This window comes from Drosophila biarmipes, chromosome X (assembly GCF_025231255.1).
Source record: "Drosophila biarmipes strain raj3 chromosome X, RU_DBia_V1.1, whole genome shotgun sequence".
Lineage (NCBI taxonomy): Eukaryota > Metazoa > Arthropoda > Insecta > Diptera > Drosophilidae > Drosophila > Drosophila biarmipes.
This window is the reverse complement of record NC_066611.1, coordinates 17,418,269-17,434,173: the sequence shown is the minus strand read 5'-3', so window position 1 is coordinate 17,434,173 and position 15,905 is coordinate 17,418,269. Positions and strand designations below refer to the sequence as shown.

Sequence of the window (15,905 nt, the reverse complement as noted above, 5' to 3'; positions counted from 1 at the left end):
TTTTCACGAGAATTTATAAGGTTCTTATCTTTCCTGTTATAATAGTGCACTTTAAGAAAAGCCTCCTTATCTCTGATTTTTAATTACTTTATCTATTATTTTTATTTAACTTTTTTTATACTCAGAACCAGTTTAAGCCCTCGATTTCGTTATAGCAACTATATCTTCGTTTTCTTGAAAAATATATCACCCCATAATATACTTAAAAATCATCATTTTACATTTAAAAAAGAAAAGGAATTTTAAAAAAGGAAAATAAAATACTTGTATCTCTTTTAAAAGTTCAAGTTTTCCATATCCTAGATCCAATAAAATATAACCATCCGTCATTTCCCCCAAACAAACTTCCATTTATATCCCAAAAATTAAAAATACTCGGTTATTAAGTGTTTTTTACGTGGCCACGGTTCATGTTAATTTACATTTATTTTTTATATTTAATTGAAACATACACAAACTGGCATCTCCCCCATTGTATGTGTGTCTGAGAACATTTTCCGTCTTGCCAACATTTAAAATTTTATTTTTATTTTTGGTCTTTTGAAAACAAATATTAGTTTTGCTTGGTGTTTTTTTTGATAGGATCCTTTTTATCTCTCTTTAAAAATGTTCTCGAAACTAAAGCAAGACAGTTGAAGATATTCTCAGCCACTAGTTACTTTTTACAAGGTATTTTATTTAAATTACAAAAGGATGTTATTCGTTTAAATTAAATCTGAGACTGCAACACATCGCGCACACATTTCCCCCCAGCTGAGTGTGCCGCTCTTCATCCTGGCTTCCTGGTCGGCATTACACGACGCGCTTGACCTCGAAGAAGCGCTTCAGGTAGTAGACCTGGCCCACGGTCATGAGGACCAGCACCAGGGCCTCGAAGGTGGACCACAGCACGACCCGCGAGTTGGTGCTCTCGTTCACCGAGCGATGGATCTTGTCGCGCACCTGGAAGAGTGGACAGACGGGGGGATTAGCAAGGAATGGCAAGGTAAATACATTGCGATTATAGACCTAGCTATGAATGGTGTGGAATCCCATGCCTAGTCAATTTATGGCTCAAACATCCTAGCTCCCCTCGACATATTGTTACTATTGTAAGTCCAGAAACTAGTGGTGTCCCTTCCTTGGACAACCTACATGAAGGAGTTATCCTTTCTATATAAACAATGATTGGTTTTTGGATATAATGAAATGGAACTTGACAAATTCAGCTCATTATCTGGGGAAAGACAAGGATGACTCAACTATTTATCAGTTCCCTAACAATATGCCTGACTGGTGTACACCACAATGGAGTGGAACTGGCCTAGGTGCTCAATAAGACGTTACTAGATCCTTTAAGCCAGCTTATGTGGCAACTGGCAGGTGATTCAGAGAGCGGACATCTTGCCCAGAGAAAACCCTGCCTGGTTATGTGGCAACCGCCGGCGAGAGACACGCTTTCCCACTCACATGCATGTACTCCTGCTCGTGCTTGACGCTGGTCAGCGTGCCGGAGAGCTCGCGGATCATGTCCTCCAGCTTGGTGTGGCCCACCTCCTCCTCGCCGGGAGCGCCGGGGGCGCGCTGCGGGGCCTCGCCCACGTCGATGGAGAACATGACCAGCTTGGGCGTCATGCTGCTGCGCTCGTTGTTGAAGCACACGGTGTAGATGCCCTTGGCGGGGGCCACGAAGGTGTACTTGCCGGAGGACTCCTTCTCGCTCTCGTGCATCACATGGTTCTCGGGGCCGCTGATCTTGATGTCCACGTCCAGGAAGCCGCCGTCGATCACCTCGAAGGTGACGCCTGCAAGGGTGTCATCGTTTTATCAGTGAAATCCCCCGCACAAGACCACAGATCCGCGTATCCACTCACCGAACTTGGTGCCGCCTTCGACGTTCTCGAAGAAGCACTCCTCGTTGTGGGCGTCCACGCTGACGATGAAGGCGTGGCTGGTGTGGCACAGGATCAGCAGGCTGCCCGCGAGGAGCAGCACCTTGGCAAGCGCACCTTCCATCGTTGTTCTGGGTACTTTGGGCCTGTTTTTAGTCACTTCCAAACGCGCAGCAGCCACGTAGTTGTCGAGTTGTAGCGATCGAGTGCTGCCAGATGGTCGCGCTGCCCAAATGCCGACCTGAATCACACAGCGGTCGGTGCGGCGTTGCCACCAGTTTCGCTGGAATACCGCCGAAATTAATCTATGGCCTATGTACCCTTTCTGCCAGTTATTAATTTCCCTCAAAAACGGCCAAAACACTGTAATAACCGTTATTCTCGAATTAATTTAAAATTTGGCGTATTTATATTGTATACCTTTTCGATAATGACAATGTAAAAAAGCTACTTCGCTAGTAGAATGCCAGGGAAACTTTCACCCTTTCAGTTAGAGAAATTTTCTTGGTAAAATACTCTTTCCTTTATTCATCTAACTGAAATAAAAATTAATTATTTAATGTACCCAACGTACCTAACCCTGTAAGTAATCCAATTGGCATCTAATACCGACTCCAGCACTTTGGTATTTTGTGAAAGTCGGTATATTTTGGTAGGCTCACCCGTCGCTAGTTGCCCAACACTGGAAAAGAAGCTAAAATAAAATGCAAAAATTGGCCGAATTTTCGCCACAAATAATAGTTTTCCCTTGAGAAATTCGCAAGCTGCGTGGCAGGACGAGCAGCTGACCAGGCCGTTCCTCTCGGGGACTCGAAGTAGCACACACAGGGGAGGCCACCAGACCGAAGGTTTCACGGCCGAGGCTTTTGCCCAGCGGAAAAAACTGCCAACTCCCACACAAAAAAGCGAGAAGGAAGAGAAAGAAAGCCAAGGAAAAGGTCAAGTGGTCATCCGAATCCAGGCTAATCCTCGCCAGAATGCAGCAGAACACGGCCAGCAATCCGTTCGCCATGTCCACGTATGTGGAGCGACCCCAGATGGGATTGGACGTGGAATTCGGAGCGGATCCTGCCAGCGGAGCAGCGTTCTTCCAGTCCGATGGACGCAAGCACGATGACCTGAAGCAGATGCTGGACAGCAACAAGGACGGCCTCAAGCTGGAGGCCATGAAGAGGATCATCGGGATGATTGCCCGCGGACGCGATGCCAGTGACCTGTTCCCGGCCGTCGTCAAGAATGTGGTGTCCAAGAACATCGAGGTCAAGAAGCTGGTCTACGTCTATCTGGTGAGGTATGCCGAGGAGCAGCAGGACCTGGCCCTGCTCTCCATCTCCACGTTTCAGCGGGCCCTCAAGGACCCCAATCAACTGATACGCGCCTCGGCCCTGCGCGTGCTGTCCTCCATAAGGGTCAGCATGATCGTGCCCATCGTAATGCTGGCCATCCGGGACAGTGCCGCCGACCTGAGCCCCTATGTGCGGAAGACGGCGGCCCACGCCATCCCCAAGCTGTATTCCCTGGACGCGGACCAGAAGGACGAGCTGGTCATGGTCATAGAGAAGCTGCTGTCGGATCGCACCACGCTGGTGGTGGGATCAGCAGTGATGGCCTTCGATGAGGTGGGTCTGCGGCCAAAATAATGTCCCTAATCCTCTGTGTACTAAGAATCTGTAATCGTAGGTCTGCCCGGAACGCGTGGATTTGATCCACAAGAACTACCGCAAGCTGTGCAACCTGCTCGTCGACGTGGATGAGTGGGGTCAGGTGATCATCATCAACATGCTGACCCGCTACGCACGCACCCAGTTCGTGGACCCCAATGCGGATGACGATGACCTGGTCAACGATGGTCTGGGCGAGACGCCCGTGAACGAGCGTTTCTACGACGAATCCTCGCACTCCTCCTCGCACAGCGATGACGATGACAGCGACGAGGAGAAGAACAAGTCGCGTACTACCAACAATAACAACAATGGCGGAGGAAACGGTAGCCGGACACCTAGTTCGCCGAGCAACAGCTACCACATCGATGTGGACCATCGCCTGTTGCTGAGGCAGACGAAACCGCTGCTCCAATCGCGCAATGCCTCGGTGGTGATGGCAGTGGCGCAGCTCTATCACCATGTGGCACCCAAGAACGAGGTGCAACTGATTGCCAAGGCGCTAATACGACTGCTGCGCTCCCACAAGGAGGTGCAGAGTGTGGTCCTCAATTGCATTGCCTCCATGTCCACCAAGCGGAAGGCCATCTTTGAGCCGCACCTCAAGTCCTTCTTCGTGCGCACCAGCGATCCCACGCACCTGAAGCTCCTGAAGCTGGATATTCTCACCAACTTGGCTTCGGCGGGCAGTATTTCGCTCATCCTTCGCGAGTTCCAGACCTACATCTCCAGCAGCGACAGATCCTTCGTGGCTGCCACTATCCAGGCCATTGGACGATGTGCATCCAGCATCAAGGAGGTCACCGAGACCTGTTTGAGTGGCCTGGTCCATCTGCTGTCCAACCATGACGGTGGGTTTGGCTTCGCTCAAAGGGTTTCATGTAGAGCCCCCAACTAATCTGTTTTCTATCTGTTTCAGAGCACGTGGTGGCCGAGAGCGTGGTGGTGATCAAGCGTCTGCTCCAGACGAAAGCCGCCGAGCACTTTGAGATCATCACCCAGATGGCCAAGCTGATTGACTACATAAATGTGCCGGCAGCCAGGGCGGCCATCATCTGGCTCATAGGCGAGTACAACGAGAAGGTGCCGCTGATTGCCCCGGATGTGCTGCGCAAGATGGCCAAGTCGTTTGTGGACGAGCAGGATGTGGTCAAGCTGCAGGTCCTGAACCTGGGCGTTAAGCTCTATCTGACCAATCCGGAGCAGACGTCGCTGCTGTGCCAGTACGTGTTCACGCTGGCCCGCTACGATCCCAACTACGATGTCCGCGATCGCGCCCGCTTCCTGCGACAGATCATCTTCCCGGCCAGCGGAACGAGTTCGGTGCTCAGCCAGCACGCCCGCCAAGTGTTCCTGGCCAGCAAACCGGCCCCGGTGCCGGAGAGCAAGTACCGGGATGGCAACAACTTCCAATTGGGTTCATTGTCTCACTATCTGAACATGCCAGCGGCTGGCTACAAGGAGCTGCCCGCCTTTCCGGCTATTCCGCCGGACTCGTCGGTGCGCAATATACCCGGTTTCATGCAGGACAAGCTGCCCGGAGAGGACTCGCCTTCGGGGCGCTCCAAGGGCACTTCCAGTGCGGCCGGCGGCAAGGAGAAGAGTGCGGCTGGCGAGAAGGGCTTCCTCTCCGAATCGGAGGACAAGTCTTCGGCGTACTCGGAGTCGGGGAGCAGCAGTGGCAGTGGCACCAGCGACAGCGAATCCGACAGCGATGGCAGCGGGAGCAGCGACGAGGAGGAGGAGCAGAAGAAGCAGCCGCCGCAGCCCGCAAAGGTTTCCGCGAAGAAGGAGCAGCTCATCGATGCTGGCGGCACTAAGGTGGCGGAGGCAACCACTGCGCAAGCAACAACGAACAATAATAACAATGCGGCTGGCTCCTCGGGCACCTCGGACAGCGAGGACTCGTCGGCCTACAGCGGCAGCAGTAGTGATGATAGCGATTCCGGCAGCGACAACGAAGTGGATGTGAAGGAGCCGGAAGCGAAGCCGGAGAAGGTGAAAGGGAAGCAGGAGAAGAAACCTGAGCAGCCGGCGTCCAAGAGCAATCTGGATCTGCTGCTCGATCTGGATGACATTCCGCCCATAGGTCCTGTGATGACGCCCTCTCTGGGAGGATTCCTAACGCCTGGTAACTGAATGCCTTTCTCTGCGATGCAGCTATTCTAATGATTTCTTGGCAGGCACTCCACTGATGGCGGGGCAGGCGGCGCCACTGCAGCCGCAGCATGCGCGCAACCGGGTGGAGCTGGTGGGTCCCTCGCACATCGAGTTCAAGCACAAGGAGCTGCTGAACAAGGTCAGCGGCCACGGGCTGCAGTTGGCCTACCGCTTCACCCGCTCGCCGCACCTCTACTCCTCGAGCATGTGCTCCATTGAGCTGCAGTTCCAGAACCGGGGCGAAAAAGAGATTACGGCCATTCGCTTGGGCCAAACCACTTTGCCGGCGGGCATGCAGTTGAATGAGTTTGCGCCGGTGACCATTCTGCAGCCGCAGCAAACAGCCAGCGGAGTGCTGGGCGTGGATTTCAATGACTCCACGCACGCCGTGGATCTGGAGCTGATCTCCAGTGCGGGCAGCTCACGGCTGCAGCTGAAGCCGCCGGTGGGCGAGCTGGTGAGGTCCGTCCAGATCGGCGAGAGCTGTCACCGCGAGGAGCGGGCCAAGTTGCGCGGCATGAACGAGCACCAGTGCGAGCTGCGCGGCCTGCGGCGGGATCTGATCGATGTGGCCGCTCTGCGCCAGAAGGTTTTCGAGTGCATCAATGTGGCGCACACGCACAGCTCTTCCAGCGGCCAGCTGCACTGCTTCGCCGGCCAAACCCTGAGCTCCAAGAGCCTCGTGCTGCTCACCCTCCACTGGCAGACGGAGGAGGCCCTCACGCTGCTGGTGAACTGCGAGAAGATGGTCATCGGGTCCATGGTGCTCAACGAGCTGCGCAACGCGCTGCAGCTCAGCTTCGCCATGTGAGCGGCGGACACGAAAAGGAGCGAGACAGCATCGGGCGAGGGCGAGGAGGGAGTGCCCCGGGAGCAGGGCTACTCAACTGAGAACAAAGCAGGCCGCCTCACTACGTAAACCTAAGCATTCGTATTTAGCTATATACTGTAAAGGGCGGGGCGAACGCAATCTCTGGAATGTCCTATGTCCACAGACACTCCCGCAATATCTGTTAGAGTTCAATTCAATGTGCAATGTGTCAATCTGGGACTTACGCCGCCTGATGTCAATTCGAGTTCATAGATAAATGCTTTCCGAGAGTTTGCGAAATGAAAAGCCACACTATTGTATTAAATTATTCTCCTGAAATTGTTAAAAACCTGTAAAGTGGTGGAAGAACACACTTCAAATGCCACAAATCTATATCTATTGTTATTCACTTTCGCAAATTCCCCTCAAGTACTTGCTGCCACATATGTTTCGCCTGCAAGGTTCGCCATTTCCCTTTTAAATGGACGAACTCAGCCAGAGATTGGCCCAGTTTCCCAAATGAACTTGTAAACGCACGGACTGCTTTGCGCCCCGCCCTATTGTACGTGAATCATGACTCTATCGCTTTTAATATTCCTATATACAAACTGCAACCACAAATTCCAGATGGAACGAGTCGCATTGTGGCCAACCCAAATCCAATCCTCCAGTCCATCCTATTAGCTAGACGTGTGTGTAATGTGTGCATGAGTAACCGAATCGTGTTTGTAAAGTGTTTGGTGTTGTAAATCTGTTGCCTTCGTGCTCTATGCGGCCTTCTTCAAATCGTAGCAAAGACAAACGAATATCGAATCTATATATTATACATTATATTCATACAATATACAGCGCAAACTCTGGAAAACGAGAAGAGAGTACGTAATAATAATAAAAACCAAAATGTTAATCTGCCTGCGAAAAACCAAGCCGAATCTCCGCGTCGCAAGCTGAAATAAAAGCTTACCTGGTTGACTTCCTTTGAAAAGAGTCTTTTTCGAGTGGTTTTCAATTATTTTTATGTTTATTCACGCTTGTTCTTGTTGCTTTCTCCACTCACCAAACAGAATCTAAGAAGTCAGCAATAGCAAGATCAAAATGCAACTTGTAAAATTTCAGATTCTGCAAAAAACAATGCACTCTTCAATTTCGATGATTTGAGGTTAGGATTTTCGGTTTTTTCGAAAATGAAATTTTTCAAGTTTTCTGGAGTGGAATCGAAAGGTGGAGCACATAACTGCCTGCCGTTGTGGCTCGAATGTCGGGGACCCGAAATCAAAGAAGGGCACTCACTGGGCTATGGAACGCACACAGCTCATTCCTCAAATCCTACGCTGCTCTCTCCAAATCCATCTGTGTTCTAGGTGTCGGTGTTGGTGTGCTTGTTGGTGGTTAGTGGTTAGTTGTAGTTGGTTTCGTGTTCTAACTTGGGGTCTGCACAATTAAAAAGCTCAATTTCATGCTTACAATATAAACGAGTTAGTTAGATCGCTAGGTTAGTAATGTTTAGTTTAGTTTTGGATTCGCTGCTGCACTTAAGATCTCAAGTAGTAGCTATAGTAGTTGTAGTTTTCGGTTAGGCTAGGCTTTAGGATCAGCGGCTTGAAGGGTCCGCGTGACAAGTGAAGAAGTGTGGGTGGGTGCGGGCGACGATGAGTAGATCTTAGGGTGCTATATGACGAGTAGGCGGCTAGGGGATAGATATAGCGTGTGTAGTATGTTAGGTAGTATGGCCCGGGTACATGCTCGTAGTAATGGGGAGTGAGTAGTCTCGACAGGCTTAGGGTGGAGCGCTTGAATATGTGGTGTCCTGGGGTAGTATCGTTCTCTCCTCCGCCTCGCTGTCCTGTATACGCGTTATATAATATGCCACGGCCTTCGTTCACTTAACTTCATATAAAACTAGTTCTTTAATGTATATGCAAGATGTATATATCGATTTATGCGGTATGTGTGTATGTCTAAGGATGATTTTCAATCACTTATTGTTACGTACGGTGTTTGGTATAACATGCTTCGCTTGGACTAGCTCGATGGCCTCTTTCTGCGCCACCTCCGTTTTGTCTACCTTCAGATCGCTCAGATCCTGCAGATCCTCGAGATCCCACAGATCCTTCAGATCCCTCCTTCCCTACTCTTTTATTTCAATAACATATAAAGCATTGGGTTTTTCTGTTTTTTTTTGGGTGTTTTAAACGAGCAACGAAATAGTTATCGCCTATCGCAAAACGATCGATTCGCCCGATTAGCCTCCGATAACCGAGAACCGATTAGCATCGATAGCTGCGAAGCGAAGCATTGAGAGGGCCTAAAACGGACGGATTGCTACCGTTAGTCACGGCTAACCGTTCGATGCCTGTTGTTAGTGCATTAAGTCGTTACTTTTGTTTTCATCACGCTCTCCCTCCTCTTTGGTTTTTATCGGTTTTATCGGCCTGTCATAGTTATTAGTTATCGTTTACGTTATCGTTATGCATAAGTATTAGCCTGAGGTGCTCCGAATCGAGATCAGTTGTGAGGTCTAGAGCAATTAACTATTAAGGGTGTTGTATCCTAGTTATCCGTTAGAAATCTGGGCCTCCGCAGTTCCTCCTTTTCACCGATCTTTCACTCTCTTCTGTGATTCCCGTGTACTCTTGTCCGGGTGTCTTATTTTTTAGGTTTTTCTTTTTTTTTTTTTGATTACGCCATTACTATGCAGTTATATATGCAATATATATAGAGGGAGCAGTGCACCTGGACAGGAATACCTGTGCTCGAGGTCGTACAGCTATTCCTGTGCGAGTGCGTGTGCCTGTTCGCTTGTTGCGTGTGTGTTGTGTGTGTGTGAGACGTGACTATGGCCATATATATAGAATAGATATAGTCCAATAGCACCGGGTGTTTATCGACTTTGCTTAGTGGGTTAAACTGCAGCTCCGTCTAAGGCCGCGTGCTTAGAGCTTCTTGTACCAATACAGATAGTGCTCCCCATCCTCGACCATTAGCTCGTCCACACCTGCAAGGGTTCCCATCACGAATTATCACCTGCTTGGGCAAGGATTTCTTCAGTCGAACTTCTCTGAATGGGACGTTTTGCAACCTCCCATTTTGATGCTTGATCTCTAGTCAGTGTCTTTCGCGTGAAAGAAAATTGTAGCCTACTTTTAGACTCCTTCATTGTTAATTTAAATTTTTTCCCTTTTCTTAACCAGTTTTTTCTTGAGATAGAGAAGTTCGACTGTGCTATTGAACCCAATTCGAAAACTTACCAACAGGCGCAATAAGCTGATTCCCGGGCGTATTATTGGGATCGGGCAGCTCTGGCAATCGATAAAGCAGCCAGTAGTGATACCTGGTCAATTTGTCACATAAGTACCATTAGTATTTTCATATAGAACACCAACTCTGGTCGAAACTCACCCTCGGGGCTCCTCCTTCTTGCCATACAGAGTGTGCACATAGTGACCATTGGGCCATTCCCGCGCCTCGAAAATAAATCTGGAGGGGAATAGGTGGGAGTGGAAGTGATCAAGTCCTCAAAGAAGTATTCCTATGGTACAGAGCCACTTACCTGGGATCCATTTCGGCCGCCTGGGTCATGGCCTTGAAGAAGCTGGTGTTCTTGGGCGAGACGAGGGACAGGGAGAAGGCCTCGGTCACATTGGAGCCCACCCACAGAGTGTACGTGTAGGAGATGTTCTTGGCATCCGACTCCTCGGCGGAGGAACTCAGCCCGAAGGGCACCGCCAGCTTGGGCTCGCCGTTCTCTGTGCGGGCGGAAAGAGAGATAAAAAATGTGAAATTCTTTGGTGACCCAAATCTGAATCATAGGTTAAGGGCCCAGACTCACCCGTGGGATCGCTGCTTTCGCGTATCACATGGTCGCACTGCAGCGCGCGCACCGCTCCCAATCCCTTCCAGCCCAGGGCCAGGATGATGTCCGCGGTGAGGCCCACTCCGATGTCGGGCTCCTGGCCATCCTGCAGCGGCTCCTCGCTCCAGCCGCCGTCCGCCCGCTGGCGACTGAGGATGTAGCGCGAGGCGGCCGTGCGGTTCCAGTGGCCAGCCGGGTCGTACTCCAGATCCTGCAGCGCCTGCATGGCCAGCGCCGTGCTCCTCAGCGAGCCGAAGCTGCCGCGCTGATCCTGCAGAGAGGCCAGTCCCCGGGCCGGGCGGCGCACAAAATGCTGCAAGTGGCGATGGCGGTGATCGGTGACGATGCACCGCAGCGCCAGGATCACCATGGCAATGGCGTCCACACTCTGATCCGTCACCCCGCTGGCGATGTCCAGGAGTCGCCGGATCTGGCGCTTCCGCACATGGGCCGCCGAGCTGCAGGCCGAGAGGGTGGTCAAGGCGAATTCGATGTCCTGGGCCGGCTCGTGGTGCTGCAGTGTGGCCACCAGGTCGTGGCCATGAAAGTGCTTGGGATCCTTGCACAGGGAGCCCAGCGCGAGCACATATCTGGCCAGCTTGTCCAGGTCCAGGGGCTTGGGCAGCGTGTGATGGCGGTCCAGCATGGCCAGTATCTCGATCTCCATTTCCTTGACGGACAGCGTGTCCTCCAGCTCCTGGATGACCTGGACGTGGCCGTCCACGCTGTCGTTGGGGTCTCGCCCGCCCGACAGCTCCTTGGCCAGAATGACCACATGGGTGTCGTTGCCCCAGCCGTAGTCGGAGGCCCGCTTCTCCTTCAGCCAGTCGAGGGCACGCAGGATCGCCTCCTGCTCCCCCTTGGTGGGCGGGGCCTGGCCAATGGTCTGGTGCTCCGGGGGCGTGCTGCTGCCGTTCAGGGCCGTGGGCGTGGCCAGGACCAGAGCCTCCTGCTGGTCCCCGCCAGCATTGGCCGCTGTCGTTGGGCTCAAGGTGGCCACTGAGCTGGCGCTGCTGCTGGAGTTGCTAGTGTTGCTGCTGTTCAAGTTGCTGTTGCTGCCGCTGCTGCTGCTGCCGGCGTTGATGTTGCTGCTGGGCAAGCTGATGTTGCTGCTGTGACTGCTGGTGTTGCTGCTGGCACTGCCAGTCTGCTCATCGCTGGCTTCGTTGTTTGAGTTGGGGCTGCCGCCGCTGCTGGCTGTCTGGTTCTCCAGCTCGTGGGACACGGGCGCCGCCAGCGAGGAGCTGGTGCTGAAGCTCACGGAGATCGGCGAGGAGGAGGGTAACGTCGCCAGTGTCGCGTTCTCCGCCAGGGAGACCACTGTTGCCGAGCCACTTGCAAGGAAGAGCAGGACGAGCAGCAGCAGCCACGGCGGCGAGGACAGGGACAGCATCCTGGAGAGGATTCTGAAAGGAGCACGAGGAATGCGGGGTGAGAATGAGAATTATCTGAGGGGTCAGTGTTAATAAAATAGTTTTCATAAAATGGCTTAGACAGCGGTGGGATTTGAACCCATCACATTGATTAAAAGTATATGTATTATAGGCCAATTATTTAGTTTAGAACGTGACTAATTTAATTTTACTAAAATGTAACAAAATATTTATTATTTATCACGGAAATGTTAATAGTATTGGAACATTGTTAGGGCCCTTTCTTTGTTATTAACATTTTTTTATGTATGTTGTTTGTTTTTTTTGTTATAAATAACTTTTTAGGCATTTCTTAACTTATTTTTAAATATTATATGGCTTTGGTCAGTTGTCAGTTACTAAATTGTTGAATATAGTGAGGTAATTCAATTGATTTGCATTGTAATCACTTAGTTCTGGCCTCGAAAATTGATTAAACAGAAGCAATGGAGTGGGAATAATTATTTTATTCCAGTTGTAATCACAACTCATTCCCTAAACTGCGAAAGCGATTTACTACTCAATTCCCAGGCCAGAGCCAGTAATTGGTATTATCGAAATAATCGATGAAGCGTGTCCAAGTTATCGCTGGGCCAATGCAATAATAGTTGCGCCGTCTGAATAGCTGTGGCTAGGGGCGCTGGGCGGTGGGCGCAAGGTGGGCGAAGGATGAGCACAAGGCGGATATGGGGACGGAGACGGAGACACGGACCCGAGGCGTTGCCTTGAACTGAATTTCGCAGCCAGGCACGTCATGCGACCTATCGATAATTGGCGACCTGGCGATCGATATCGCCTGGTCGTCCTTTGGAAGACGAAAAAAAGCGAAAAAAAGGCACACTACACTTAGTCATCAAATCAAATAAGTGCAACAGCAACAACTTGGCTTTTTTTAGACAAAGGTCCTTCGTGTCCTGCGTGTGCGCTTGTGTTCGTGCGGGGGATGGAAGGTGGGTGGCGGTGGGCGGTGGGTTGGGTGCGGGGGCGTGGTGTGCGGCAGCTGCGGCCGTTCAATTGCCTTTGACAATACAGAGTTCCTTGCGACAACAACACAGCACACACTCCGAGGGAGCTTACATAATAATAATGCGACGACAGCAGAGGACGAGCCGCCGAGGATGAAGGGCAAATCGAGTCCCGGGATCGGGCTATATGCAGCCCTCTTATGCGCTCTTCGATGTATATACGCTTCGATTTCCGAGCAGTCCGTGGTCCGACTTTGCCTGGACCTTCCTCCCTGTCCTTTCCCCCTAGTTATCTGCAGGGACTTGCGCTTTTTCGTTGTTTAATTTCGCAATTCTGCCACTGTGCGGGCGCGGCGCGGGGCGGTGGATTTTCACGATTTTCGCGTTTTCGCCTGGGCTAACTGCGATTTTTTGATTTTCAATGTTTTCTCAGACCGTTTGTCACTGGGCTGCCAGCCTTCCCTGTCCTTAAATAGCCTAAAAAAGGACGCAAGTCCTCGGTCAACGAAATACCAAAGCGTACGGCAGCCACCTATCGGCGTTTGAATCCAGGATACGGAGCCGATAGCCGACGAGTATCGCGCTGCAGCCCTGGGCTGCCGTCTGAGTGGTTCGCAACTCGGCTAGCCAGGAGGCTGTGCTGCGTACCGGCAGGTGGCGCAGCTTGCGGCTATGAGGGAAAGACAGGGTCGTTACGCGGGCCCCATTTGAATTGGCGCGCCAAAAATTAGTTCATTTTGCATATGCTCATTTAGGCCTGCTATGAAATATTCGTAAGATCGAGGTGTGTCACACCTTGTTTAAGAAAAAGGAGTTTTTCTTGCCAAAATCTGAAATCCAAAAAATCATGATGGGACCCCTGAAAAAAATGGAAAAATGGGTCAAAAAATAGATTCTCCCAAAAATGATGCAGATCGATAGCAAATTAAGCAAGCTTTCCAAAACAGTCGGTCTTTTTGCTGTACGCCGTGATTTGGAAAAACTGCGTTTGAAAAACCACGAAAAAAGGAGTATTTTTTGCCAAAATCTGAAATCCAAAAAATCATGATGGGACCCCTGAAAAAAATGCAAAAATGGGTCAAAAAATAGATTCTCCCAAAAATGATGCAGATCGATAGCAAATTAAGCAAGCTTTCCAAAACAGTCGTTCTTTTTGCTGTACGCAGTGATTTGGAAGAACTGCGTTTGAAAAACCACAAAAAAAGGAGTATTTTTTGCCAAAATCTGAAATCCAAAAAATCATGATGGGACCCCTGAAAAAAATGCAAAAATGGGTCAAAAAATAGATTCTCCCAAAAATGATGCAGATCGATAGCAAATTAAGTAAGCTTTCCAAAACAGTCGGTCTTTTTGCTGTGCGCCCTGATTTGGAAAAACTGCGTTCGAAAAACCGCGAGAAAAGTAGTTTTTTTTGCTAAAATCTGAAATCCAAAAAATCATGATGAGACCTCTGAAAAAAAAGGAAAAATGGGTCAAAAAATAGATTCCCCCAAAAATGATGCAGATCGATAGCAAATTAAGCAAGCTTTCCAAAACAGTCGGTCTTTTTGCTGTGCGCCCTGATTTGGAAAAACTGCGTTCGAAAAACCGCGAGAAAAGTAGTTTTTTTTGCTAAAATCTGAAATCCAAAAAATCATGATGAGACCCCTGAAAAAAAAGGAAAAATGGGTCAAAAAATAGATTCTCCCAAAAATGATGCAGATCGATAGCAAATTAAGCAAGCTTTCCAAAACAGTCGGTCTTTTTGCTGTACGCCCTGATTTGGAAAAACTGCGTTCGAAAAACCGCGAAAAAAGGAGTTTTTTTTGCTGAAATCTGAAATCCAAAAACTCATGATGGGACCCCTGAAAAAAATGCAAAAATGGGTCAAAAATAGATTCTCCCAAAAATGATGCAGATCGATAGCAAATTAAGCAAGCTTTTCAAAAGAGTCGGTCTTTTTGCTGTACGCCGTGATTTGGAAAAACTGCGTTCGAAAAACCGCGAAAAAAGGAGTATTTTTTGCCAAAATCTGAAATCCTAAAAATCATGATGGGAGCCCTAAAAAAAATGCAAAAATGGGTCAAAAAATAAATTCTCCCAAAAATGATGCAGATCGATAGCAAATTAAGCAAGCTTTCCGAAACAGTCGGTCTTTTTGCTGTACGCCCTGATTTGGAAAAACTGCGTTCGAAAAACCGCGAAAAAAGGAGTATTTTTTGCCAAAATCTGAAATCCTAAAAATCATGATGGGAGCCCTAAAAAAAATGCAAAAATGGGTCAAAAAATAAATTCTCCCAAAAATGATGCAGATCGATAGCAAATTAAGCAAGCTTTCCAAAACAGTCGGTGTTTTAGCTGTACGCCCTGATTTGGAAAAACTGCGTTCGAAAAACCGCGAGAAAAGTAGTTTATTTTGCTAAAATCTGAAATCCAAAAAATCATGATGGGACCCCTGAAAAAAATGGAAAAATGGGTCAAAAAATAGATTCTCCCAGAAATGATGCAGATCGATAGCAAATTAAGCAAGCTTTTCAAAAGAGTCGGTCTTTTTTCTGTGCGCCGTGATTTGGAAAAACTGCGTTTGAAAAACCACGAAAAAAGGAGTATTTTTTGCCAAAATCTGAAATCCAAAAAATCATGATGGGACCCCTGAAAAAAATGGAAAAATGGGTCAAAAAATAGATTCTCCCAAAAATGATGCAGATCAAGAGCAAATTAAGCAAGCTTTCCAAAACAGTCGGTCTTTTTGCTGTACGCCGTGATTTGGAAAAACTGCGTTTGAAAAACCACGAAAAAAGGAGTATTTTTTGCCAAAATCTGAAATCCAAAAAATCATGATGGGACCCCTGAAAAAAATGGAAAAATGGGTCAAAAAATAGATTCTCCCAAAAATGATGCAGATCGATAGCAAATTAAGCAAGCTTTCCAAAACAGTCGGTCTTTTTGCTGTACGCCGTGATTTGGTAGAACTACGTTTGAAAAACCACGAAAAAAGGAGTATTTTTTGCCAAAATCTGAAATCCAAAAAATCATGATGGGACCCCTGAAAAAAATGGAAAAATGGGTCAAAAAATAGATTCTCCCAAAAATGATGCAGATCGATAGCAAATTAAGCAAGCTTTTCAAAAGAGTCGGTCTTTTTGCTGTACGCCGTGATTTGGAAAAACTGCGTTCGAAAAACCGCGAAAAA

At 49.0% G+C, this 15,905-nt stretch overlaps 3 protein-coding genes across 3 annotated transcripts; 1 reads left to right on the top strand and 2 right to left on the bottom strand.

Annotated features, from left to right (window-relative positions):
* Window positions 1–387: 387 nt before the first annotated feature.
* On the bottom strand, window positions 388–2,173 carry LOC108021982 (transmembrane emp24 domain-containing protein 2). Its single transcript, XM_017090823.3, has 3 exons — window positions 1,854–2,173; window positions 1,450–1,784; window positions 388–942 (listed from the first exon to the last, which is right to left on the bottom strand). Exons 1-3 carry the CDS (start codon window positions 1,993–1,995, stop codon window positions 793–795), a joined length of 627 nt encoding a protein of 208 aa, XP_016946312.1. The 5' UTR covers window positions 1,996–2,173; the 3' UTR covers window positions 388–792.
* A 356-nt stretch (window positions 2,174–2,529) lies between these two features.
* Window positions 2,530–6,813, top strand: LOC108021957 (AP-3 complex subunit beta-2). The gene is made up of 4 exons (XM_017090787.3): window positions 2,530–3,490; window positions 3,552–4,383; window positions 4,452–5,663; window positions 5,716–6,813. The coding sequence occupies exons 1-4, from the start codon at window positions 2,849–2,851 to the stop codon at window positions 6,501–6,503; spliced, it is 3,474 nt and encodes a 1,157-aa protein (XP_016946276.1). The 5' UTR covers window positions 2,530–2,848; the 3' UTR covers window positions 6,504–6,813.
* Window positions 6,814–7,502: 689 nt separating this feature from the next.
* LOC108021958 (uncharacterized protein CG3556) lies at window positions 7,503–13,200 on the bottom strand. Its single transcript, XM_017090788.3, has 6 exons — window positions 12,846–13,200; window positions 10,333–11,762; window positions 10,054–10,249; window positions 9,903–9,980; window positions 9,752–9,834; window positions 7,503–9,498 (listed from the first exon to the last, which is right to left on the bottom strand). Exons 2-6 carry the CDS (start codon window positions 11,747–11,749, stop codon window positions 9,437–9,439), a joined length of 1,836 nt encoding a protein of 611 aa, XP_016946277.1. The 5' UTR covers window positions 11,750–11,762; window positions 12,846–13,200; the 3' UTR covers window positions 7,503–9,436.
* Between the last annotated feature and the right edge of the window lie 2,705 nt (window positions 13,201–15,905).

Bases quoted from the DNA above. Each gene is read 5' to 3' on its own strand.
- LOC108021982 (XM_017090823.3), bottom strand. From the start codon at position 1,995: ATGGAAGGTGCGCTTGCCAAGGTGCTGCTCCTCGCGGGCAGCCTGCTG. The intron at 1,785-1,853 runs GTGAGTGGATAC...ACACCCTTGCAG, and splicing joins CGAAGGCGGCACCAAGTTCG to GCGTCACCTTCGAGGTGATC. The intron at 943-1,449 runs GTGAGTGGGAAA...CCACTCTTCCAG, and splicing joins ACGAGCAGGAGTACATGCAT to GTGCGCGACAAGATCCATCG.
- LOC108021958 (XM_017090788.3), bottom strand. From the start codon at position 11,749: ATGCTGTCCCTGTCCTCGCCGCCGTGGCTGCTGCTGCTCGTCCTGCTC. The intron at 9,835-9,902 runs GTGAGTTTCGAC...CAAATTGACCAG, and splicing joins AAGAAGGAGGAGCCCCGAGG to GTATCACTACTGGCTGCTTT. The intron at 9,499-9,751 runs GTAAGTTTTCGA...GAACCCTTGCAG, and splicing joins TCAGCTTATTGCGCCTGTTG to GTGTGGACGAGCTAATGGTC.
- LOC108021957 (XM_017090787.3), top strand. From the start codon at position 2,849: ATGCAGCAGAACACGGCCAGCAATCCGTTCGCCATGTCCACGTATGTG. The intron at 3,491-3,551 runs GTGGGTCTGCGG...CTGTAATCGTAG, and splicing joins CAGTGATGGCCTTCGATGAG to GTCTGCCCGGAACGCGTGGA. The intron at 4,384-4,451 runs GTGGGTTTGGCT...TATCTGTTTCAG, and splicing joins TCTGCTGTCCAACCATGACG to AGCACGTGGTGGCCGAGAGC.